General features: G+C 41.8%; 1 protein-coding gene across 6 annotated transcripts in view; it reads right to left on the reverse strand.

Moving 5' to 3' along the window:
- Positions 1-27,141, reverse strand: part of KLC1 (kinesin light chain 1) — a 1,225,216-nt gene that overhangs the window by 815,131 nt on the left and 382,944 nt on the right. For all 6 annotated transcript variants that reach the window (XM_044074509.1, XM_044074508.1, XM_044074510.1 and 3 more), the window contains 2 exons: positions 26,459-26,537; positions 20,085-20,310 (listed from right to left, as the gene is read on the reverse strand). In XM_044074509.1, the coding sequence (XP_043930444.1) occupies positions 20,085-20,310; positions 26,459-26,537 (305 nt within the window). The remainder of the gene's footprint in view (positions 1-20,084; positions 20,311-26,458; positions 26,538-27,141) is intronic.

Raw genomic sequence — 27,141 nt, forward strand, 5'->3', positions numbered from 1 at the left:
GTAAAGCAAACGGTCATATATGCGAACCGGAAGTAAGAAAAATTGCAAGAATGTAATCTGAAATGTCGAAAATGACATAACTGAATCTAGAATTCGCCCATTTTCGAACCCGTATAAATATGCAATCCCTATCGTGCAATAAAGTGATACCAAGTGTGTTTGACACAGCAACGTGCAATCCCGTAGAGTAGGAAATGTATTTTCAGTCGCAAACCACAAACTCCACTAAATTCACACCGTTCCTGTAACATAATGGAACATAACACATCCCATGTGCCATAATAGCATTCCTGTATCCAAGATCAACATAAGCAGATGGTTTCCAGGTGTAAATATTTGCTATTTCCATTGATGTTAGAATGAGCAATGCTTTGCAACTAAGCACACAAAGGCTCGTGGAGTGAACTATGCCCTATTGCTTAACAGCCTCTCGAAGGCTGCTTCCTTGTCCATTAGCCTTTCTCTGTGGTGACGCTGGAACACACAATTCATGCCATACACGCTTGTCATCAACATGGTTTTGCTTGAGTTGAATGGCATGTAATACATCAAGCAAATACAACTGCTTCTTGCCCATCAAACTCCTCAATCTCCTATGCCACCCCTCCACCGCGTTTTGGCTACGTGGATAGCCCATGGTGCATGTATCGAATTGGTTCCAAAACGTGATTTCAAATGTGGGGGGCAATCTCTCTGTTGTGGAACCCCTCATCCCATACCGTCTAGGCCTGCCAAGTATATAGTTTTCCCTAAAGAAGGTACATAGGGCTGTACCAGTTTCAGGCATGTCTGACTCAACTTCACTAAATATGGAAGCTACATCCTCTGGGGCTATGAATGCTAGTGCTGGAATCGCCTTACAGATCATAACAAAGCTTATATCATTTCCAAATGTAGCTGCCAAGTGCAGCTTCTGGATCTGGCGCTATACTATTTGGCAAATGTAAAATCAGCAACCTTTAGCCGATGTATTAGGAAGATGTTTCTTAATACAATTTAGTGGTGCTCTCTCGAATTCAGTGAGCACCATGTTTGGCATCAGGGTAAGATTGTGATCCACACACAATTGGAGAACTATGCTCCAGAACAGATCATAGCACTGTTCTGTCTTACTTGGCAAAATGCCGTACTCAACTGGGCATACCTTCCTGCTGTTTGCACAGTCAAGAGCACAATGGATGTTATACATCTGCCGACATTCAGATGTACTTATGAGGAATGTGCCATCAGCCATAATGTACTCTGAATTGCAAAGCATTTTGAGATTCTTAGGGGTAGTTATCACTACCACATGAACCTTATTTACTTCATCAATAGTACTGTGCTGAACTATAAAAGACCCTGACTTTATAGGAATCATGTCATGTCTAAGGTCCCTTAATGACTTCATGGCCTTAAAAGACTCTGCCTTTCTGTTAAAAAATGTATAGTCATACCCTTCTGGAAAAACAAGGTAACCCCAAGCTACCATATAGGTGGCAATCCACTAAGCACAGAAGAGGTTATCAGGGACCTGGGGACCCAGGTTGACAGTGGCCTTTCTTTTGACACTCACGTTGCTAAAGTGGTTAGAAAGACCTTCTACATTGCCCACCTGATCATGAAGGGATTCACATCCAGATCTAGTGAGGTCATTGTTCCCCTGTACTCTTCACTTATCAGACCAATGATCAAGTACAATGCCCCATTTGGGATGTATCTCACCGGACATCTGCAGCAATTGGAGAGACCCCAAAAGTTCCTCACCAAAAGGATAAAGGGACTCCAAAATCTGTCATATGCTGCCAGATTGAAGAAACTCCAGCTCTATTCAGTCGCATACCGTCTGCTCAGAGGTGACATGTGCCTGACATACAAGGCCATGTCCAACCCGAATTAATGGACATGCTCCACCTCAAAAATCCAAATCCACCAAAACCACTAGAGCAAGTGACTTAAACCTTAGCACGGATATAAATAGGATGTGCTGGAGGGATAGATTTATCACTCAGAGACTCCCTATGCTGTGGAATAAAGTCCCGGTCCATGTGAGGCAGAGCACCTCGCTGGCTCTGTTCAAGAGAAATCTTGACCTGTGGATGGGAGATCGTAGGTTTACCCCAGGAATCATCTCTGTGTCACTGCTGGACAGAGGCACAACAAACTAATGGGCGCAGTATTTTTTCATATAAGGGGTGGCGTAAGCCACAAAAATTTGGGCTAGGCTTATAAATGCCTTAGGGCAGATAGCCTAGTATAAACCTATGAACCTATGTTGTACCTATGCCTCATTATACTCTGCTTCAGAGCACTTGTGTTAGGCAGTTCGTAAACAACATCTGAAGAAGTGCTGGCCAGTACCTCCGAAATCACCTTACAGGGGTCCTCAATAGAGTGCTTTGCCCTCTTCTTCAGCTCATCCCGTACCCAAAATACCTATGTCTTCACCACATTAGGAGCATGGTAGTGTTCAGTGCTCTTTAACAGTTTAAAGCCATCAGGGTCACCTTCGGTCACACACCTGCCCTTACATTTGTCTCTATTTTTCTTTATGCAACACCAGTATTGCTTCTCATTCATTGCTTTCTCTTTGTAGTATTGGTAACAGTCAACTACTAACAGCTGCCTCCCTTTCTGTGTAGTGCTAGTACCATAAACAGCATTCAAAACACTAGGCTTGTACGGAACTGTACCTGCATCTTCCTAAAAAAAAATAAACTTATTTACACACTGCTGGGGTGATGTCATTTGTCATTACAAGTTTCTGAAGTCAGAGTCTCACCTGCGTGACATTCGTACAATCCACAAATTTTGGCGTAGCAGAACAGTGTTCAGGGAAGCAACACAGAGGCAGAACCCAGGCTCACTCACATTGTTAATATTGCAACGCCAAGTTACATCATATTCACATGTGCGAAACATAATTGCACAAATGCACTTACTGGTTCGACTATGCTGTGTTCGCCTTATATGGATTCGACATTCTGATATCTTGAAAAGCTATTCCCAACCAAGTAGACTTTCGCACATATAACTTTCATACATTCAAAGGTAAACTGAGAGAAGGGTGGCAAACAAAGTGAAAGAGAAGATGAAAAGGAGTCCAGAAGGCTAGACAGAACAGTTCTGGCAAATACAGCCCTGGACCTGCAGAAGGCATCTATATTATAGTATGTTGTGAAGGTGTGGACATATTACCATGTAGCTGCTTCTAAAATTAACCTGTTATTCATTCCCTTGTAGAAGGTATCTGATGAAGCCAGTGCTTGAGTAGAATGTGCTTTTGGCCACATGGGTAAAGTCTTTCCATTATGAGAGTAGCAGTAGAAATGGCCTTTGAGATCAAAGATGCAACAGTTTGTTTGCAAAATGGTTACCCTAACCTGGCATCCATGAAGGAGATGAACAGCTGATCTGTTTTTCTGATATCCTTAGCTTTGTCCAGGTAAAACCTCAATAGTCTGTGAATGTCTAAGGAGTGCAACATTCTTTCCCCCAAATTTTGGAGACTGAGGAAGCCTGTAGGCAGACCAATTGCTTGGTTGAGGGTTAGCTCACTAACCCCTCTTGGCATAAGAGGAGGATTGGCTCTAAAGCTTACTCAATCTTTGTGGAAGACAAGAAAGGGTGGAATAGCCATGAGAGCATGAAGTTCTGAAACTCTGCAGAGCCAGGAGGAACACTGTTTTCCAGGTGCATAGCGAACTGGCTGCTTTCTGTTATTCTCAAGTGTGGGTAAAATGACTTTTTCCAAAACAAGATTAAGATCTTATGGTGGGATGACAGGCTTTCTAAAGGGTTTAAAGTGCAAAACTCCTCTCATAAAAAGCTTAACCTCTGTACTGGACATAAGTGGGGGTTCCAAAGGAAAACAAGCATTAAAGGCAGATAAATGAGTCTTAATGGAAAGGTAGGTCAACCCAGAATGTAATACATCACGCAGGTATTGCAGTACTGTGGGGATGTCCGACAGAAGGGGTTAGCGTTTGTGCTTAAGGCACCACACTAAGAATCTGTTCCACTTGGCTGTGTAAGATTTCCTGGTGCTAGGTTTCCTGACTTCTTGGAAGACTCAATCTCTTCAGAGATGGTGTGTCTAAGTAGGGATTAAATCCTATCATTTTGAGAGTTAGACTGAGTGAGGTTAGGATCGATGAAGGCGCTGCCCTTTCTGTTGAGTGATTAGATCTGGTTGTGTGTATGTGTGTGGGGGGATTCTCCAGTAATTTCCCTTTGAACCAGTGTTGTCTTTGGCATAAGTATGCCAGAAGCTGGAGTTTTGGAGATTCTTTCTGGGCCTTGAGCAGGAGCCTTGGGAGAAGAGGTAGAGAGGGCTATGCATAAAGGAATTTCCCTGTCCACTGGAAGAAGAAAACAGCTGTCCTCCAGGTTACAGAAGAGTGGCTCCTTGTGCAGAAAAGAGGGAGTAGGTGCTGCTTGGGAGAAGAAAAGCTGTCTGTCTTGAGGATTCTCCCACCTTAAAGTGGTGATTTTGAAAACCTCTCTGCTAGTAGACCATTCTTGAGGGTCCTTCATGTCCCTCCTTAGAAAGTCTGCTAATATTTTCTGTTGAGAAAAGATGCACGTCACAGCAAGTGTAAGAATCATCTGAGAGGCTAGGTACCACAACTCCTGTACTAGCCTGCAGGGAAGGTAGGCTCTTGTGGCTTTATGCTTGTTTATGTACCACATCGCTGTTGTGTTGTCTCTGTACACCAGCATAGTTCATAGGTTCATAGGTTAGTACTAGGTTAACTGCCCTTGTGAGCCATTGTAAGCCTAGCCAATTATCCCTTGTGAGAATCGAACCCTGCACCTTGTGTTTGTAAGGCAAATACCTTAACCATTAGGCCACCCTCCCACCTGGTTTTGAAATATGCAAGACGATCTGTAGGGCTTGTAGGAGTGCCCTCATTTCCTTTATGTTGATGCATTTGGTTAGTACATGGGCAGGCCAATTTCCCTGAACTCTGGTCTACTGTCCACACTCCCCGTGCCCTGTCTGAGGCATCTGTAAACAGGACTTGCTTATGTGGGGTTGGAGTGAATGAAAGACCTGGGTTGAGAGTAACATGGTTGCTTCACCAAAGGAGTTCCTTCTTGATGCGAGGAAGAGGAGGAATGCGAGTCTTGAGAGGGTGAGAGTGGTGGAACCACACTGATTTCAAATACCACTTCCTCATGCGTAGTCTGGTGAGGGGCAGCAGAGGGATTGTGGCAGCCATGAGTCTCAGAGCCCTGACAGTTTTGTCTGGCCGAGCAATGATCCTTGCTGGAAAGCAATATGAAGTCAGTGGCTAGGGAGGTGACCTTCTCTTCAGGAATAAAGGTATGCATGGCAGAAGTGTCCAGGCTGCACCCCAGAAAGGTCAACTGTTGTAAGGGTTTGAACTGGGATTTTTTTTGTAATGGATGGTGACCCTCAGGTGGGTCAAAGATCACAGTGTAATGAAGATGCTTGAGGAGGGTATCCCTGGACAACATCTGGAGTAGGAGGTCATCTAGGTAAGGACAGATGTGTATGCCCTGATGTGGCAGCAAGCCACCATAGAGGCCAAACACTTTGTGAAAAGCCTTGGAGCTATAGAAGGACCAAAGGGCAAAACAGTAAACTGAAAATGTGATGATCTAGTAAAGAATCTGAGAAATGTTCTGCGGGAAGGACAGATGTGAATGTCATCCCTTAGGTTTAAGGATACAAAGAAAGGCCTGAGGAAGCAGGAAGGGTAGAAGAGTTGTTAAGGACAGCATTTTGAAAGCGGGAACTCTCAAAAAGGTGTTTAGCCAGGAGAAGTCCAGAATATGCCTCCATTGGCCCTCTTTTCTTTGGATAAGAAAGATCCTCAAATAAAATCCCTTTCCTAAAAAGGTAAGAGACCTCTTCTATGGTTCCCTGAGCAATTAATCTTGTACAATCAGGTCTAGCGGGTGTATGTGGTTGGAAGGAGGTGGAGGTATTCCTCCGGGAGATGTTGTTTTCCCAAGACATAGCATAACCCTCCATGATAATGCTTAAGACCCATTTGTCCAAGGTTGTTGCTTCCAAGAATGGGAAAGACTGTCTTTTGAGAAGGAAGTTGAGGGGTTGGGTTTGGAAAGGGAGACAGGTGGAATATAGTCACAGGGGCCTAATACCAAATTGAGACTTCCCAGGAGGAGTATCTCTTGGGATTTTTTTCTGGGAATCTTTTCTTAGGAATTTTCCTTTGTCTATGAGGCATTCTAGGATCTCTTTGGACAAAACAGGTACATTTGCCAGGATAATTTCTATGGTACCTGAGAACTGTAGAAAGAATGGTAACTTCTTGTAGGTAATACGGATTTTTAATTATTCTTAACTTCTGATGCTAGCTTAAGTTTACTTGAAACAGCAGTTTTCCTGATGTTGTTTTTCAGTACCATGTATAACATTTTCATATTAACCGTGATTCGTAGGCTTTCAGTTTTGATATTTATTCTACTTTGTGTGTCTATATTTTGGGGAGTTGCAGTTATAACTGAAATTAGAGACTTCATCACAGAACTGTAGGAAGTTTGTTCTTTTGAGATATTTGAATACTGTAATATTTGCCTCAACTTGTTTAGGATTTTCTAGGTTGTTAGGTTAGTAATAGGCTAACTACCCTTGTGGGCCATTTTAAGCCTAGCCAATTACCCAATGTGAGAATCAAACCCTGCACCTCGTGTTTGCAAGGTGAACACCTTAACCATTATGCCAACATCCCAACAAAAAAGAGAAGATTACCAATTTAACCAATTTTACTAGTTTAAAAGAGAAGGTTACCAATTTGGGGACAGATTTGACTGGGGAAAGGATATACCAATGGATATAGTGTGGACCAGGTCAAGAGCATTTTATCCTGTAGTGAGCTCTCTTAACTACTTGATCCAGGGAATTCTTGTTTATGAAATCCAGGGATTTTTAGGTGTAGCCTACATCGGAGGTACAAGTCTCGCAGTTTATTGAGAGGTAGTTAAAATCTCCTAGGATAATGGAGTTTGTGTGTATATGAAGTTCATCCAATGTATTTAAGCAATGTAGGTAGAGTCCTGCAACATGCAGTGATCTGATAGTTGTTTTTACTTAGGCTAAGCTGAATATCAATAATTTTCGTTTGAGGACCTGTAGGAATCTGTCTTGAGATAATGTGGTCAATAACAAATATGGATACTTCATTACGGTTTCCATCAGTTCTAAAAGTGGAGTAGGTGCAAAATCCTGACTTTATCCTCAGGATGGGAAGAGCATACCACTGCATGCTTAATTCTTCCCCAGTCAGTAGGATCTCTGTCAGCACAAGTCTGCCACCAAAAACAGGCTATGGGTGTCACTGCTGATAGACATCCTTCTGCCCTGGAAAGCAGACAAGGCATTTTTACTTTCATAACAAATCAAGAATGGACTCCTACAAGGAAGATGCAAGTACACAAAGAAATAAAAAGAAAGGATACTACTACATAACTCACATTTATGTGTTACAGGCAGTGCTCAAACCAGGCAAGAACTTGCAACATTGTGTATGTTATGCTGCAGTAAGATATATCTTAAACTATGGAATAACCCTCCTTAGTGCACAATACTTACACTTTTCTCTCCTACCTAGTAACAGGGGCACTACTGAAAGTTATTTTTAGCTCCCTACTTGCCAATTACATCTCTTTATTCTCCTGTCTTGCACTTATATACATTTTACCTTCTCTAGCACAGTTCAACCCTACCCAGAATATACAAATTTCTTGTTGCCTCCTTGCCCTTACTTATCTAATATGTAAAATCAATATGCTCTTCCTGCTAAAATGCATGAATAAGCTAAAGGACCCCCCCCCCCCCCCGAGATGAATGCAAACTACCTGAAATGATGAGCAGTGGAAATATCCTCTATGTATTTTGGCTTTTCCCGGTTAGGGGTCGCCACAGCGGAACTCCGGTCCGCTAATGATTGGCAGTAGGTTTTTTACGTGCCGAGTTGCCAGCCCTGATGCACAACCTTCAACGAAGGTACGCCCATTCATGCATGTCTACACACAGAAGACGCTCAAGCTGAGAATCGAACAGAACATCGTCTTACTGTGAGGCATGTAATGAGAGCAAAAACAGCTTTGGGAACAATGACTTAGTACACGCTCTTTATATACTGGAATAGAAGTATTCCCCCCACTTTATGGGATAGTTCCATCCTCTAGTACTCCCTTTCTATTCTAAAGAGAAAATGCCTGGCTTTAAGAATAATGTGGCTCATCAGCTGAATTAAGGGAGATCCAGGGGAGCGCACAGCTATTCTGAAATACAGATGCATGCATGAAACTGCAATAACTAGTGGTTTCCTGAGGTGCAAAATTAAAGGAGATGCAGTACTTGAGCCACCAGAAAAAGTTTCAAATGAGCACCATAGGCTCTTCACACAGACAGTCTAATTTGTATGGATATTGCAAAAGTGGATACAGCAAGTTGGCTTTAACACGTCAAAAGAAACTAAAAAGAACACAAATCAGCAGCAGCAGTGGTGTTTGCTAGCTGTAAGGCATCCTTGTAATTAGGACCAGGACAAATGCTTTGGAATGTTGTCGAGACTGCTGAAAGAACTCTTACGACCAAGCAGACAGGTAATAAGGATAGGGTCCCACAGAGGGCAGCACTGCACAAACATAACTACTAGAAGGGATTAAGTCAAAGAAAGTATCACTGAAGTGTCTGACAAACTCAAGAAAACAGTCAGCAAGGAACACATTTTGCAGAACAAGCATTAGTCTCCTAATAGTCATAAGGAGGAACTTAACTGTCTAAGAAAGGTGAACTCGATAAATTTATTAAGAATGGAATTCCCATTTCGTAGACTTTCCTGATGAATTTTCAACAATATGGACTTGTAAATTTACACTGTGACTTTGTAAAACAGTTGCCAAGTTTCCCTCATTTCAACCAGTGGTGGAGCACACTATGGACCCACAGCATGTTAGATAGCAAATAATCAACAGCTCAATAAAAATGAAACAACATGTTGCAGAAATTGCTTTTTTCCCCACATACAATTTATGCTACAATTCAGTGATTTGGGGACTACAGTATTGTAAAGATGTGTTTAGCATACTTGGGTATCTAATCACTGCTTCTACTTGCATATCTAGGGGTAATAGATGAAGGGAATTTTTTTTTTTTTAACTCCACCTGCTCATGCTGATAAATGGATGGATTGGAAAACGTTAATGCCTAAGCTGATGACGATAGCACAGAGGAACTGGAGATGAGAAAGTTAGATGGTTAACAATTTTTAAAGATGCATTTGTTCTGTTGTAAAGTGCTGCACTTTTTAAGCTGCACATAGCTAAAAGCAGACAAACAGTCATAAAGGAAATTTAGTTGGGAGATCTACTGTTTGATGTAAAACAAACCATCAAATGTAATTTACCCAACTGCAGTTGCTTTAAATACTGTACTCTGTACTACAAGAACACAATTTTAAGAGTGCCTTTCTTCAATCTTCACCTTTGCAGGAGTTTTGTACTTTCTCCATGGTTTTGTGATCATGCATTTAATATATTTATAAGAAAGAATTTTTTTTTTTTTTTGAGTTTCACTTGTGGGTTTGTATTTTGAGGAATTTTATTTGAGTATACAGCTGATAGCTTGTACATCAAATTCTCATAAAGGATCTAACTGGTTAAGTTATAAACTATTTTTGTTCAGGCAACTGCTCATTACCTTCATTTGACTTTATTTACTTTTGCAGTATCACATTTGAAGCAAAATGGCAATTTACTAGTCCGTCGACACTTCAGTCAAGACTCAAGCCTCAGGGCATATATAGTAATAACTGTTTATATGATTTGTAGCAGGATCAGGTAATATACACCAAAATTTACAATACTGTAAGACGATAATACAACATGTACACAAAAAGAGATTACTGTGCTCTTTTTTGTAGTTAAACTTGATAACCGACTACAAGGCACTGCCAAAACATATGCAATTTAAAAATAAAGGCACTAGTGAACTTGACAAAATAGAATGGAAGGTGGGTGGCAAAGGCGATAAGAATGAATGTTAAGAAGTCTGAAGTGAGGACTAGTGAAGGGGTTAGACAATTAAGACATTGAAACATTTGAGTTTGCAACCTACACTATGAGGCAGTTAGCTACGAAAGTAAAACTGCAAGGAACAGTTGGCGTTTGATTAACTATAATCTGTGAAACATTTATAAGGATGTTTTTAAACAGTTTTTTACATTTGTTCTGAAAGTACAGTATTTATTTATGATGTTCTCAGGAAGATGATTCCAGCGAGAAGGAATGATTTTTCCAAAATGTTTTCACCAACTGCCTTCTCAAACTGCAACGTCTGTAGAATTAAGCGTTCACTAACATTATTTCTGAAAGAAATAAAATTGTACCTGCAGTAACAGGTAGCCAAATGACTTTCTGAAAGGTAATGCAGTGATGCTCAGTGTTGTTGGCTAGGGTTGAGGCTTTACAGAAAGATGTTCATACACCCCAAGCAGGAGACTTAACTGAAGTGCAATTATATCAACCATTAGTTGAACATGTTTTCTCAAGGGGGTGGGACCTAACCACACACCAAAGTATCTGTACTTTAGGACTTTTCAGATTATGTTTTCGTGTGTGTATCACAGAAGGTAATGTTGTAAGTTGTTTGAAATTTTTAATGGAACTGTGACAATATGAGGTACTGCAGCCATACCAGGAGAAATAGGGGAGTGGATTTGTAACATATGTCAGCACAGCTAGCTGGAATTTTGTAAATAATATGTCATTTGTATATCAAACTGATCTGCACAGATGTTTGTGCTGAAAATGTATTTGTGAGGCTTGCTTGTGTTAAAATATATCAACAGTGCTGGAAGGGAAAGAAATGTATATATATTATTAATTGAATTAAATGTAGACATTGTAACAGCACATACTGGAAGAGGTTAGGCGTAATCCACCTCACTTTGCAAAATATGTCTGAAATTAAACCACAAAAAGGCACAGAACAAAAAAACTAGAAACCAAAAAAGCAAGTTCTACAAAGGGCTGTGAAGAACCACTCCCAAGGCTTTAGGAATAAAACTGGAATACCAGATTAAGCACTTTTGTTCTTTAATGTACTGTACACAGAAGTTCATTAGAATCAATTTAACATACACCTGGCATTAGTTTAAAAACCATCACAAGAATCTCATGGTTTTCCTGTCATCCAATTACAACCTAAAAGTTCCCACTTGGACCAATTAGAACTTGCCTAGAGCACCAGGAAGTGTTTTCATAGTTTCATAGTTTAAGCCTAGCCATAGTGATGTGGCTTTCACCACCCCATGAAATGGTACAAAAATGCACAGAATAGATTTAGAATACTGTGCCTCTGTCTAGTAGTGACACAGTGAAGTTCCCCTTATATAATAGAATTAGTTTACTGTGCCCCTGTTTAGTAGTGACACAGATGTGACCCCTGGGGTAAACTTACGATCTCCCATCCACTCATCAAGATTTCTCTTGAAGAGAGTCAGTGAGGGGCTCTAACATGAACCGGGATCCTGTTCCAGAGCGTGGGAAGCCTCTGGGTTATGAATCTATCCCTCCAGCATGTCCTATTCATACTTGTGCCGAGGTTTAAGTCTTTAGCTCTCGTGGTTCTGAAGGATTTGGATTTTTTGAGGTGGAGCATGTCCATCAGTTCCTGATTGGACATGGCCTTGTACGTCAGGCAGAGATCACCTCTGAGCAGGTGGTATGCTACTGAATAGAGCTGGAGTTTCTTTAGTCTGGCAGAATAAGACATATGTTGGAGACCCTTGATCCTCTTGGTGAGGTACTTTTGTGGTCTCTCCAGCTGTTGCAAATGCCGGGTGAGGTACATACCAAATGGGGCATTGTACTCGATCATGAGTCTGATGAGGGAGGAGTATAGGGGTACAATGACATCCTTGGATCTGGATGTGAATCCCTTCATGATAAGGTGTGCAAGGTAGAATGTTTTTCTAACCACTTTGGCAACGTGGGTGTCAAATGAGAGGTCACTGTCGACTTGGGTCCCTAGGTCTCTGATTACTTTTTCCGTACTCAGTGGGTTGCTGTCTATGTGATAATTTGTGGGTACTTTGTTTTTCCCAAAGGGGATGACTATACATTTTTTGGCATTTAGTTTAAGGCCATGACTCCGGCACCAGTTGTGCGTTTCTGTGAGGCCTTTTTGTAGGATGTATGTGTCCGCTGATGTATCGACTATGGCGCCTAGTTTGCAGTCATCTGCGAACTTTGTCAGCCACAACCCTCCCATGTTTGCTTTAACATCTGAGAAATAAATGCCGAACAAGAGGGGTCCCAGGACAGATCCCTGTGGGACACCACTTGTGACTGGCTTTGAGTCTGATATTGCTCCAGCGATTTTAACTTTATGGGTTCTGTCCTTTAGCCAGTTTGCAACCCGTCTAGTGACATAAGGGTTTACGTTTAAGCTGTTGAGCTTATCTATGATGCCTGAGTGGGGTATTGTGTCGAAGGCCTTAGCCAAGTCCAGGTAGGCTGTATGGACTGCTTTGCCCTCATCAATGGCTCTAGTGACTGTTTCGAAAAAGTCAACCAGGTTCAAAAGGCAGGATCTGCCCTTTACAAAGCCGAACTGGGTGGGGTCAAGTGTCTGTAGGTCCCCAATGTCTCTGTTTATGAGTTCCATAATGATTCTTTCCATAGCTTTGCAGACCAGGCTGGTTAAGCTTGTTAAAGCCTGTGCATATAGAACAGGAGGAATCTAACTGGGCCACACCTAGACAAACCACGGACAGTGCTGGCATCAAAAGGTGGGATTTTATGCCCACACTCTGTGCACTTCTTAAAGCCTGCTGGCTTTGGATTGGCCATGGCAGGACATTAAGAACTATAAACACACTACAGAGAAGAGGGAAATAAAAAAGAGAGACCCTACTTCTACTTTTACAAGAAAAAAACTACTATTAGACTATTACTTTTTTTGTTTGTTTAACAAACTAAAGAGCGGCAGATAGAAAAAGATATTAACATTGAAAAAGATGCACTCCCACACCAAAAAAAAACACTGAATAAATTCCCTGGAGGAAGCTCAGCGACTGACCCTGTGGCTGCTCAGATGAGAGGCAAATGAGATCTGGGGGGTGGAGGGAGAGTGGGACATTATGGGTAGGACAGGAGCAGCTCAGTTTTTGGCTCCAAGACTGGAGTATACAGCAGAGTCAGATCTGAGGACGGATCTGAAACCCACAGGCTGAAGACCAAATGAAGACAACTTCAGATTTTCTTTTTCTTCCAAACGGACAACTGAGAAATAAAAAAAAAAATTACAACTCATTCTCTAAATAGCACGCTAAATGAAGCAGTCCCACACACTAAGCTACGAGGTGAAATCATCAACGAAGACCTCAAGTTTGCCCTCCATATCTAAAATAACAAAAAAACCCCACTAGAAACTAGGCATGCTCTACAGTCAATTCACCTTTTCTCAGTCCACAAAAATCATTCTAACTAATGCATACTTGTTACGCTCCCTTCCATATGGTGCCAACATCCTCACTAATCTCCAGATCTCACTCTTATAAACTTGAATCGAGGTATAATAAAATAGTGAAATGCGCCACACGCTCCTCTTACTCTACTCACCATTGCATTTCTCTTCAATCTTTGAGATGGCTAGAATTACCTCAACGTCTCACCTTCTCACAACTCCTAACAGCCAACATTACCTATAAGCCCTCTGCCTGCCCTGCTCTATATCCCTGTTCTTCCTGCCTACCTTCCCACTAGATCTCCAAGAGCCAAACACAAACATCTATCAGTTCATAAGCCCCCCCCAAAAATGCTGGAAAATGTCTCTACTCCTTTTCCACTCCCAAAACAGTACAGTTTTGTACCTATCATAAATGTAGATGTTAGAGTGTTCACACTGCTGCAGTCATCACACTTGGGTTATCCTGCCATCAGGCGGTCCCGCAGTCGGCCAGAGTTCCAAAGTCTTGGTCCGGTGTCGGTTGCTGTCGCTTTTTCCCCTGACGTCAGTGCGCCACGGGTATATAAGAGGCATCTGATGCCATTTTCTTCAGTTTTTCTTGCCCCAGATGTCAGGTGCCCCCAAGTAGGTAGGCAATACATATTGCTAATAAAACATACAAAAGGAATACCTTCAGTTACAAGCAAATACACCACAAAGGTTGTACAGGATAGAAAGGTATAGAAAAGTTTAGCTAGGTTAGAGGGGATGGAGGGAGGGTAACCTGGACTGCAGCAGTGTGAACACTCAAACATCTACATTTATAGTAGGTACAAAACTGTACTACGTTCATCATGTTACACTGCTGCAGTCATCACACTTGGGTTGAATCCCAAAGCTAAGGATGGGCGGTGGAACTAAACAGGGTTTGGAGAAGCTAGAAGGCCCTGCAGAACTGCAGTGGCAAAGCCAGCTCTGGTTTTAGAGTATAGAGGTAAGTGATAATGCTTGGTAAAGGTGTGCACTGAACTCCAAGTTGCAGCCTCCAAAATATCTTTGGTTGGTACCCCTCTGAGGAAGGCTGTTGATGTTTGCTGTAGCCCTGGTGGAATGGGGCCTAAATGTTACCAGGTACAGGTTTCCCATGGTGTGTGTAGCAGAAATGGATACAATGTCCTATCCTTTTTGAAATGGTCTGTTTTGAGATGGCCTTTCCTTGTGATCCTGCAGCACAGGATACAAAGAGCTGGTCAGATTTTCTGAAAGCCTTAGTTTTATCCAAATAATAATGTAATTGCCTGTGAATGTCTAAAGAGTGTAGGAGCCTTTCCCCTTTGTTCTGGGGGTTTGGATAAAAGGTGGGCAAATGAATGGTTTGGTTTAGGGCCACACTGGACACCACCTTTAGCAGAAAGGAAGGGTTAGTTCGTAAAGCGACTCTGTCTTGATGAAAAATGATGAAAGGCTCCACTGCCATAGGTTCATTGGTTCATAGGTTCATACTAGGCTATCTGCCCTAGGGCATTTATAAGCCTAGCCAGACTGTATTTGGCTTTTGCCACCCATTTTAAATTTATTTTGCTATGCCCTTTTTCGAGGTTAGTATACTGTGCCTCTGTCTAACAGTGACACAGAAGTCATACCCGGGGTAAACCTACGATCTCTCATCCATTCATCAAGATTCCTCTTGAAGAGAGTCAATGAGGGACTCTGCCTAACCTGGACTGGGATTTTATTCCAGAGTGAAGGGAGCCTCTGGGTTATGAATCTGTCCCTCCAGTATGTCCTATTTATTTCAGTGCTGAGGTTCAAGTCTCGAGCGTAGCTCGATGGGATTTGGATTTTCTGAGGTGCAGCATGTCCATTAATTCCGGGTTGGACATGGCTTTATACGTCAGGCACAGATCGCCTCTCAACAGGTGGTATGCCACTGAGTAGAGCTGGAGTTTCTTTAACCGGGCAGCATATGGCATCTGTTTGAGCCCTTTGATCCACTTGGTGAGGTACTTTTGGGGTCTTTCCAGTTGCTGCAGGTGTCTGGTAAGGTACATCCCAAAAGGGGCATTGTACTCAATTATGGGCCTGATGAGGGATGAGTAAAGAGGCACGATGACGTCCCCTGATCTAGATGTGAATCCCTTCATGATTAGGTGGGCTATATAAAATGTTTTTCTAACCACTTTGGCCACGTGGTTGTCAAATGAGAGATTGCTATCAACTTGGGTCCCCAGGTCCCTAATTACTTCTTCTGTACTTAATGGATTACCACCTATGTGGTAATTTGTGGGCACTTTGTTTTTGCCAAAGGGGATGACTATAAACTTTTTGGCATTTAGCTTGAGGCCATGGCTCTGGCACCAGTTGTCTGTTTCTATGAGGCCCTTTTGGAGGATGCTTGTGTCGACTGGAGAGTCGATTATGGCTCTCCCATTATGGCCTGTAGCTCTGAGACTCTTCGTGCTGAAGTTATTGCTAGCAGCAGGGTTAGTTTTCCATGATAGAAATTGTAAATCAGCTGTAAAAGCTGGTTCAAAGGGTGGTAGTTTAAGTTTTTCCAAAACAAAGTTGAGATCCCAAGTTGGTGTTGGGGCTCTCCGGGGCAGTCTTATGTTCTTAGCCTCACTGAGGTACTGTTTTAGTAATGGATGTGAAAATATAGGAGGATCCGTGTTGTATTGAGGTGAAATAGCTGAGGTGTGGATCTTACTAGATGAAAAAGAAAGTCCTTTGTGCAACATCTCAGTTAAATATTGAATATTGTAGAATCTGAGGAATATTTGGGACAAGGGGATTCTGGCCTTTAACCTGGTTCCAGGCGCAGAATCTTTTCCATTTGTCTGAATAGGTTTTCCTGGTGCTAGGCCTCCTGGCCTCCAGAATGACATCCATAACAGCTTTAGAGAGAAGTGTTGACTGGTTGTTTAGGTAATTTGCCATGCAGCCAGATTTAAAGTCTTGAGCTGGCTGTGTAGAATCAGATTGTTTTGCTGAGTCAGCAGGTGAGGAATTTGAGGTAAAATCCATGGTAGGCCTCGAGCCATGTTCCTTAGTATTGGATACCAGTGTTGGCGAGGCCAGTCTGGAGCAATGAGTATCATTTGCGGCCTCTCTAATCTGGCTTTCAGCAGCACCTTTGCCAGAAGAGGCAGTGGAGGAAAGGCATACACTGTTAATGTTTTCCAACTGAATGAGAGGGCATCCACTTTCTAAGCTAGTGTGTGGTATGTCCTTGTGCAAAATTTCCGTAGTTGGTAGTTTTGGGGAGAGGCAAACAGATCTAGGTCTGGACTCCCGCATTTTTGAATTATCATTGCGAACACTTGTGGATCTAGTTTCCACTCGAGGATCTATGATGTTTCTGCTTAGATCATCTGCCAATGTGTTTTTCTTTCCTGGCAGGAATTGTGCTTGTAGTCATTGCTTGCCTGCATAGGGGGTAGTAATGTGTGCCCCCTTGCTTGTTTATGTACCACATCACTGTGTTGTTGTCCGTCTTTATTAGTAGTTGTCCTGGATGTAGGAGGTCCTTGAAAGCTGTTAGGGCATTTTGTACAGCTAGCATCTCTTTTTGATTGATATGTAGATGCTTTTGATCTGCAGTCCATTTGCCCTAAATACACTGTCCTGCCATGTGTGCTCCCCAGGCATAATCTGATGCATCCGTTGTTATAGTTTGCCTGGCTGTGGGTAAGGTAAAAGGCTGACGCTTGTTGAGGTGACATGCCTGAGCCCACCATAGAAACTCCTGTTGAAGGCAGGGAATGAGTTGTATTATTGTTTCCAAGCTGTGGCTGTGTTGAGTCCATACGCTTTTCAGGTACCATTGTAATTTCATCATATGCAGTTTTGCATATGGTATTAGTAGTATGCAAGATGCCATGAATCCCAAGGCCTGCGGAATTGTTCTTGCAGGGAGTTGGGTCTTTGTTGCCATCATTTTGAAGTACTGAGTCAGTTGTCCTTGCTTGTCTGGCGTGAGACAAGCCATCTGGGCCGTTGTATTTAAGCTGGCACCCAGGAATATTATGTCTTGTGAGGGCACTAGTTTTGACTTCTTTTCGTTTACTGTGTACCCTAGGCAACTTAATAGGTTTTTGACAAACGCCAGATGCTTTAAAAGAATGTCCTTGCTTTCTGCTTGAATAAGGCAGTCATCCAGGTATGGATATATTTGAATTCCTCTTTGTCTGCAGTATGCAATTACTGGTGCCAGGCCCTGGGTGCAGTAGATAAGCCAAAGGGCAGTGCAGAGAATTGGTAATGGGTTGAACCTGCTATAAATCGGAGGTATCTTCTGAAATTTTGTCTGATAGGGACATGCAGGTATGCCTCCTTGAGGTCCAATGTTACTAGCCAAGCCTACTTGCCCAGCATGGGAAGAAGTTGCTGTAGTGTTAGCAACTTGAATTTGGGTACCTCGAGATATGTGTTTAGAACTGAGAGGTTCAGAATGGGTCTCCAAGCTTTGTCCTTTCGGGGAACTAGAAAGAGTCTTGAGTAAAATCCTTGTCCTTGCTCCTGTGTAGGAACCTGCTGAATGGCACTCATGTCCATGAGAGCTGTAATTTGTTTTTGAGCCTCTGCCCATTGATTTGGTGGCAGGTTTGGCATTCCTTTTATCCTTGGTAAAGTGTGAAAGTGGAATCTGTATCCTTGAGATACAATATTTAGGACCCATTTGTCTTTTGTGATGATGCGCCAGTTGTCTGCAAAAAGTGTTAGCTTTCCTCCCAAGGGAGCTGCCAAGAGGGATTTGCTTGGCAGTCTGAGGGGTAAGTCATTGTGTTTGTCTTCTGGTAGTTTGAGACCTGTCTTCTCCTTCTTTCTGGGTTGTGGCACCCCATTGTCGAGGCTTGTAAGAGCCTTGTGACTGACCTCTGCCCCTTGGGTGTCTGTATTTGCCCCTCTGTGGTCTGTCAGAAGCTGGAAAGGACCAGTTTTTGGTTGGCCAATTTCTGCTGAAACGAGGGGGTTGAACCTGTAAAAAATCCTTGACCGTCTGCATAGATTTTGCCTTATCCTCCATTTTCTTTAAAACCTCTTCTGCTTTTACATCAAATAAAACATCCTGGTGTAAAGGTGCATCCAATAACTTTGCTGAAGACACCTTCTGCAACTAAAGGCATTTCAACTGCACCGGAATCTCCTTCAGCCATGGAGTCGGAAGGGCCTAAAGATAAAGGTTGTGGAGGCCTAGCAATCTCCTCTTGGGAATCGGATGCCGCTTGGGGTTCTGAATCAGCAGTCGTCAGGGGCTGCATAGGCGCCTCACTGAAAACCGGAGAACTGGCGACTGGCCTAGCAGAGGCCTCGGAGTCTGGTTTGGGTCTCGGCTGCCTGTCCTTATCTTTGCGTTTTTTATGCATTCCGGTCGGTTGCTCCGACGGCATGGTATAATTAAATTTCCTACCAAAATAATGTCGGGTGAAATCAAACTGACGTTTTATAGTTTGTTTGTTAAATCTAGAACAAAACTGACAACCTGTGACGTCGTGGTCTGGGCCTAGGCAAGGAATACAATAAGAATGAAAGTCCTTATGAGGTATTTGCTTCCCACAAGAAATGCAATTGTTAACTTTTTCTGACATCGGACTGAGGTAAGAAAAGGTTCCCCAACGGGGTACTTAGCTTTACTGAAGACTTTGGTCTGAAATTCGATTTGAAAATCAGAGCAGGAGGAGGAAGAGGAAGAATAACACCCCTGCTCAGAGCAGTAGCCAGGGTAAGGCAAACTCTGTGCACAACCATCAAATTGAGTACTTACAGTTGGTGACTGAGGTGCTGTACAGCGGTGTGCGTGCGTGCATGCATGTGACGCAGGCTGCAGCAAGCAGTTTGCTACATTTTTCAAAATTATCTTTTTTTCTATCCTGTAGTAAATGGGATGAAACTTTTTCTTTTATTTTGTTCTTCAACTTAGGGGTTCAGAGACGGTGCCAGATTAGAGAGATATTTGTGCCAGATCAGAGAGATATTTGTGCCAGATCATACAGCCTGCCAGATCAGCTATCTATGGCTCATCCATCCATGCTGTTTTATAGATAGGTTCATAGATTAGTACTAGGCTAAGTGCCCTTGTAGGCCATTTTAAGCCTTGCCAATTACCCCATGTGAAAATCAAACCCTGAACCTTATGTTTGTAAGGTAAACACCTTAACCATTATGCCAACCTCCCTTCATTCACTTCCAAGTGCTGTCAGCAAGTAATTTAATTTAAAATTTAACTGAAGCTCCACTCTGTAAAAAGTATTTTTCTTAATGCTCTGTATTACAATGACACTTGTAAATTCTATTTTCTTTTCAGTATACTTAAATTGCTTTTTTTCTTAATTTTCCTGTGTTCCTAGTACTACTTCCATAAACTGCATGCCCCCAGCTGGTAATACAGATTTTATCTCGCAAACTCAGAATCTCTAATCCTAACCTTCCAAACCGCACTGACAATATAAATTAAAATTACCTCACTGTTTTCTGGCAGTATTCCAATTTCAGTCTAGCCCTTTTTCACAAGGGGGGAAAAGGGTTATAAGATAGACTTTTACCATCTGGCCAGCCTCACACCCATTTCTGTATCATGCAATCTTGATAAAGTTATCTGGCTTAAATGATCAGATCAGACTTAAGGAAGAAAATAGGAAAGAAAGTGCCTAACCTGTATACCAATGCGAGAATATTAAGCATAGTAGCAACATCAGGATGATCGTGTCCTGAAGTTTTCTCCAGATCTTCAAGTGCCTGTTTGCAAAGAGGAACAGCAACTTCATATCTGCTCTGGGAAGCGTACTGTATGACCAAGTTATGAAGAGTCCGCAATCTCGCTGGGATTTCATAGCCACCTTGTTGGGCTGCAGCAGCTGCACTGCTGTGTTGTTGCTGTACTATAAAAAAAAAAAAAAAAAAAAAAAAAACATATTAAAAGTTCCAAGAAAAAAACGTTTATACCAAACTTAAATATACTTAAAAATAAGTTAGCAAGTACAAAACAAAACCTTACTTCAACATTCAGCAACTGAAGCACCAGCAGTTAAAATACAAACAATGCAGTTTATATTCAGAGATATTCTGTTAATTTGAAGTAACACAACCAACTCCTCAACAACATGAAGCAATGAGTTAAAGTTATACTAGCCAGCTAAGGGAAAGACAAGGCATCCGGTAATGAAGGTGATACTGTCAGACACATGTGGAGGGATGGTAATGATAAAGTACCAACAGCTTGGTCCTCCCTTCATGGAGAGGGATGTAGTGATCAAGGACTTAAGAGTACAACACTGGAAGGGTTGCATGGCAGGGTCAAAATACAATACAAATGCATAAGGGCCTGCATCGTATACATGCTGCTCAATGAACACCATGCTCCCAAACTACAGTTACCAGTGAGTGATTCACTGGGATTACAATCCTTGTTAAGATGGCTGAAAACTTCTTCTCTCAAGTCATCTATTTGAAGGAAAGCCACTAAACACAGACTTCAAGGAAGCCGGATGAATTTTGGCAAAGGGTCACATCAGGACTAGCAAAAAAAAAAAAATTGAAGGGACTGGGCATAGTGCTAGTACTGGCAAGCTAGCAGGATTCAAGGGTCTGTGACTGATGGAAGAAAGAGAAACGTGTTAGATTTGGTTAAGTATTACAAAGGTTCCGGACATACTGTTTTTGCCTCAACTGAAAAAGCATACTGTCATCATATTAGCGACAATATGCCTTTGTACAAACATCACTCAACTGCCACTGCTTCTTTTCTAGAAATGCATCATGATAAATAACCAAGCACAGCTCAGCCATGCACAGTTTTGTTGAAGTTACAAAAATATGCATAACATGTAATCATAATATTTAGAATGAGTTTCTAATATTCAGAATAATCATGTAAGTACATCAGCAATTACAGACTAGTTTAACATCACTCTATTGTTACTATATAAAGTTTCTATGAGAAACAAGACAAACATAAGGAAAACTACCATAGCCCATTCTGCTACCACCCAGTTCAGAATCTGAAAGTCACAATCCCTTGTTTTAAAAACTGCCCCATTTCAGTTGGCTGTCTGCACGCAGAGGGATTGAGACCTAATGAACCAGATAATGCAGATTTTATTAGCAGACTAGGTACTGAAGGAGCTGGTGGGGGGGGGGGTGCAGCATGCTGGTCTCTCCCTGGAATGTGGGTAGGAGCTGTGTTTGAGGTGCATCTTTTATCAATGCAGCCCTGGTGGAGGCCAGGGATCTCTTGGATACTATCCACCTCCATGGATTTTGCACAGCTGCTTGACTGGGTTACATAAAAAAGACATCTTTATGTGCACTCATGCATGCCCACTCTAGAGTGCCTCCTGAAGCATGCATGGAGAGGATAAGATAGGATAGGATAGGATACATGGCAGTCCAAATGAACTTTTCAAGAAAGCTTATTTGGACAGTCCTACAATGGTTCAAAGTCCCAGAGACATTGGTATAATTAGTGTGGGCTATACAGAAGGACCCAATGACACAAGAAAAGTGTTCAGACTTAGAGGGGTTCACAGTGGGGGCAGGTGTTCATCAGGGTTCAGTTACAAGCCTACAGCTGATCATATTTAAAACGGTCTACATTAACAAACAGTTTTGAGAAGTCGGATCAACAAAGCTGCTGCATGCAGATGTGGCAATACAAGCACACACTGAAGAATTTCAGCAAATGACAGAGGAATGGAATGTAAAACTGATGACATGTGGGATGAAACAGAGTACAGCTAAAACAGTCATGGCAGCAAAAGGAGGAAATAATAAGCTGAAGACTGACGCAGAAGGGAAAATAATGGAATGGGTTAACCACTTCAAGTATCTGGCATTGGTGATTGAGGAGAAAGAAGTCAAAGTTAGAATCATAGGGGCTGCAATCAACTGGCACAGTATTAGGTGTAGTGTGCGAAAGAAGAATGCCCAGAAGCCTGAAAAGAAAGGGGTACAGAGCAGTAGTTCAACCAGTACTACTGTAAGGTACAGAACCATGGACAGTGACGACACAGCAGCTGAGGAGGCTAGAGGTTATTAAGTACATGAGACAGATTGCAGGATGTATATTGTTTGACAGATGAAAACATGAAGACATCAGAACTGAAGTCAAAGAAGCTCCAATTGCACAGAAGGTCAAAGGGAACATATTATGGCTGTTCAGGCACATGTAGGAAAAGAGAAGACGACCTGGTGAAAAAGATTTGGGAGAGACAGAAAGAAAGCAAGAGGAAACAAGGGCATCCAGCAAACAGATGAATGGAGAAGACCTGCAACAGCCAGACATGACTGTCAAAGAAGGTAGGAGAGTGGCAATGAATCAAAGAAGGTAAGAGAGTGGAAATGAATCGAGAAAGATGGGGACAGTTAACACAACACTCAGATCTCATGTAGAAAATGGGAAAGGGGGTTGATGACGAGAGAATTTTAGTGCACTGTCATTAATTTTCTTTTTCTCTTTCCTTCCTCTCCAATTCCTTGTCTTCACACTTACTGTGTAAAAGACATTTTTTAAAATTAACTTGTTCTTACACACTTGCAAGGTGCATGGGCCAAAGGCCCTACAAACATCACAAGGAGCATCGAGATGTCCCAGCCCCAGACATATACCAATAGCTCATGGGTATCCTGGGATAGGATCTTGTGACCCCAGCAAGCACACTTTCTGAAGCCTAACTGCTTATGCATAATGATGGTTATTCTTGTGCGTAATGCTAGCTATCAGGATCATAGGAGGTTACTAGGGTAATGACACTAGGGCCCTTACAAGCCTAACCAAGCTTCATCCTTACTTACAAGATCTGCACCTATCACCCCTGTCCAAGAGCGGCATAGATGGAAACCCTGGGGTGGATTTACGGTTACCCATCCAATCATCCAGATTGCGTTTGAAGAGTGCCAATGAGATGCTCTGCTTGACATGAAGCAGGAGTCTGTTCCAAAGGTGTGGTAACCTCTGGGAGACAAATCTATCCCTTCAGCAGGTTCTACTAATGTCACATACCAGGTTAAGGCCATTAGAGCAAGTAACCAGTGTGCCACTTGATTACGGATATGCAACATTTCCAATAAAGCAGGGTCAAAGATTGCCTTTTATGCAAGGCAGAGATTGCCTCTGAGTAGTCTGTATGAAGCAGAATAAAGTGACAGTGATTTCAGATGACCCTCATAGGACAGATGCTGAAGACCTCAAATTTTCCTTGTGAGGAACCTTTGTGGTCTCTCCATTTGCTGCAGGTGCTTGGAAAGGTACACAACAAAAGGGGAATTGTACTCAATTATTGGCCTGATGAGGGAAGAGTACAAGGCGGTTATAACATCTTTTTTTCTGGCGGCAGTGTATTTTTATTTACGAGATGAGCAATAGAGAATGCCTTTCTTACCACTGTGGAGACATGGTGATCAAAGGTAAGGTTGCTGTCAATCTGTGTGCTCAGGTCTCTTACCACAGAGTGCTTCTTTAGGGTGATGTTATTGATGTGGTAGTTAGCAGGAACATCACTCTTACCGAAAGGGATGCTAATACATTTTTTTGCATTAGTTTAAGGCCATGACTTTGGCACCAGTTATTTGTTTGTACAAGACCTTCTTGTAGGATGCTGTCATCATATGGAGATTCTATTACCGCTCCCAGTTTGCAGTCATCAGCAAATTCTGTCAGTCACAGACCTTTAGTTTTAGCTTGCACTTCTGAGAAATAGATTCCAAACAGGAGAGGTCCCAGGACTGATCCCTGTGGAACACCAGTGGTTACAGTTGGCTGCTGGAGGTGGACTCTCCTATTTTGACTATATGGGTTCTATCAGTGAGCCAGTCAGCGACCCATCTAATGATATGCTGGCTAATACCTAAATGGGTGAGTTTGTCAATTACGTCTGAGTGGGGGATAGGGCCAAAAGCCTTGGCTAAGTCTAGGTAGGCTATATGCACAGATTCCCCCTCATCAAGAGCCTTGGTGACTGTCATGAAGAAGTCCACCTGGTTTAACAGGCATGATCTCCCTTTGACAAATCTAAATTGAATAGGGTCAAGTGTTTGGAGGTTACCAATATCTTTGTTGATAAGGTCCATGAGGACTCCCTCCATGGCCATTGCAGATAAGGCTAGTCAGGCTAATAGGTCTATAGTTCCCAGGGTCAATGGAAGCACCACCTTTGTGTAAGGGGATAATAACATTGGCCTTTTTCCATTCAGCTGGGACGAAGTCAGTGCTTAGATTACGATTGAATAGAGTACCCAATAACATTGCTAATTCTTGCTTGAGCTCATGTAGGATGCAATTTGGGATGTTATCAGATCCCATGGACACTGTGCTTTGACCTTAGAAAGGGCGTTTACAACCTGTTCTTCAGAGATACAAGGTACAGGGATGTCTTTAGGATAAGTGTGGTGGGGGCAGGGAAGTGAAGTTTTCACAGAACCTGTTGGCTAGCAGGAAAGCAATGTCCACAGGCTCGGTATATGTGACATAATTAACTACCAGTTCAGCACAAATCTGGGCCTTTCATTTTATGTTTCAGATGTCATTAAAGAATGCCTTATGGTTGTCCTTAGCTGTGGAAACTAATTTGGATTCATAGTTAGCTTTGAAGGACTTCACAAGAAGTCTTATTTGCTTGCTTAAGCTGAGGAGGGAGTGTTTCCAGTTTAGGGCTCACTTCCTCTTACTGTTAAACATCAATTTCTTCCTCTGTTAATGGCAGTTGTCCACCAGAGAGGTTTGCTCTCCCTTGAGGAGCCTGCTTTATACAGCAGTCAATGCAATTGTTCAGGTGTTTGTATAAAGCATTTGTGTAGAACTTGGTATAGTTGCCAGTTCCATCTGAAGGGGATGGTGCAGTGAAGCTATTTATACCATCCCATAAGAGGTTATAATCTGCTTTGGAGAATTTTTTTAGTACAAAAATACAGTACAACAGCTACTGCATATTAAGGAAAAGTATCTCAACAATTATCAACTTAAAAGAGAGAGAACTTAATTTTTTTTAATAATTTCAATCAACAGTATGAAGAAATAGAAGGCAAATAATGTGCAATACAAGAAAAAAAGCAAGTAAAACAAGCTTTACATAGCTGCAAGCATGAAAAGTGCATCCAGGTGCTTAGGTGGCAAACTAAGTCTAAGAGATAGTGGGAACACAGGTACATCATGGGAGCAGGGAACGAGCTCAAACATTTTAGGGCTGTTGATGGGTCACATCAGCCTGACTGCGAATCAACACAAGCTGAAGCAGATGGGTGGGATCATTATATCTACATTCATCTACACCAACGTATATATCCAAATATATATGTTTAGTACAATTAGACAGTTTAGCACGCCACTGACATAAATATACTTAAGTTACTGTACATAGTAACATGTGCCCACACCCTCAGCATTTGTGCTGGGAGGGGGAGAACTGTGGCATGCTTTTGGGGTAAATAAGAGGTTCATCATAGCTCACAGACCCACTGTGCAGACTCCTCTATATTAAATCTTTATTATTGTCAAGAAAGTCCATTTAACAAAGAAAATAAAACGGTTTACTAGATATTGCAACCAGTTCTGAAGTATGCAGTACTTTACCAATCAGTGTGCTTCTCAGCATCAGAAGAGACACAAGTATCATTGTCATTCTTCAATATATTTGCAATACATATCTATTAAATGCCTCTATACACTAATATCTGCGCCATTTTCAAAAAGGTTCATTTCTCAAACAAAATAACGCAGTATTTTACATACTATGACCAATTCAGAAGTGCGCAATATTTCTTTAATCAGTATACTCAAGGGTAAAAAATACTCAGTACATCACTCTGTTACATCTGGGGCTCACAACTAAGAAATAACTCCACAAACTTCTGTTACTGGTTGGTAATTCAGACACTTAGGAAAGCTACTACAGTAGGTGAATGTAGAAATCAGTAACCAAAGACAGAATACTGGGAAAAGCCTGAAACTTTTAAAAGTACAGAGTGAAGAGGAGAGAAACAAGTGAACAAAACAATTCACAAAAGTGAAGATGAATGTTTCTTTGCAATGCTTACTTCCAGTTCCTTGGTCATCTTCATCATTTGGGAACAGATCATCAAGAGGTTCTTTTGTAGAGTCTGTATCTTTGTCATCCTGTATTTACAAAAAATGTCAACCGATAAGATAAACATTAACAGTATGAGAAGATGCTGACTTAAAACATTCTAAAGAAAACACAAAACCTTTTTTTAGATATGAAGCTTCACATACATAATGAATTAAAAACCTAAAGTGAAATATTCTTGACTATTACACCTCCTTTCAACTAAACTAAATGACCATAAAATAATCATTGCGTTTTGCCCCAAAAGATGCATCTGAAAGTATAACTGTGCTCTCGTACATGGAGTGCTTTGAATGTTATAAATTTACTAGACATTCCACTGTTTCCTAACAATCAGAGCCTCAACCACTCACATACTGATTAGTCATGGATGAAAAAACATCCTTGGTGTCCATCCTCATATGCTCAAAGTTTTCAAAACACCACAAACTCATCAAGTAGGGCTTTATCGCCTCCTTTACCACCTCCTATGTTGTCCAGTACAGTAATTCCAGAGTCATTATCCACATGAACAAACCTCCTTTAACTTTGTAACGGAGGCTTTTAATTGCTCATTTGCTTATTTATTGGTAGGTAAGGTGGACTTTCCATTCATGACACTGTTACAGTAAAATATAAAGAAAATGATCCCAT

The sequence above is a fragment of the Protopterus annectens genome, chromosome 6.part0 (genome assembly GCF_019279795.1).
Source record: "Protopterus annectens isolate FY-2018-M chromosome 6.part0, PAN1.0, whole genome shotgun sequence".
NCBI lineage: Eukaryota > Metazoa > Chordata > Ceratodontiformes > Protopteridae > Protopterus > Protopterus annectens.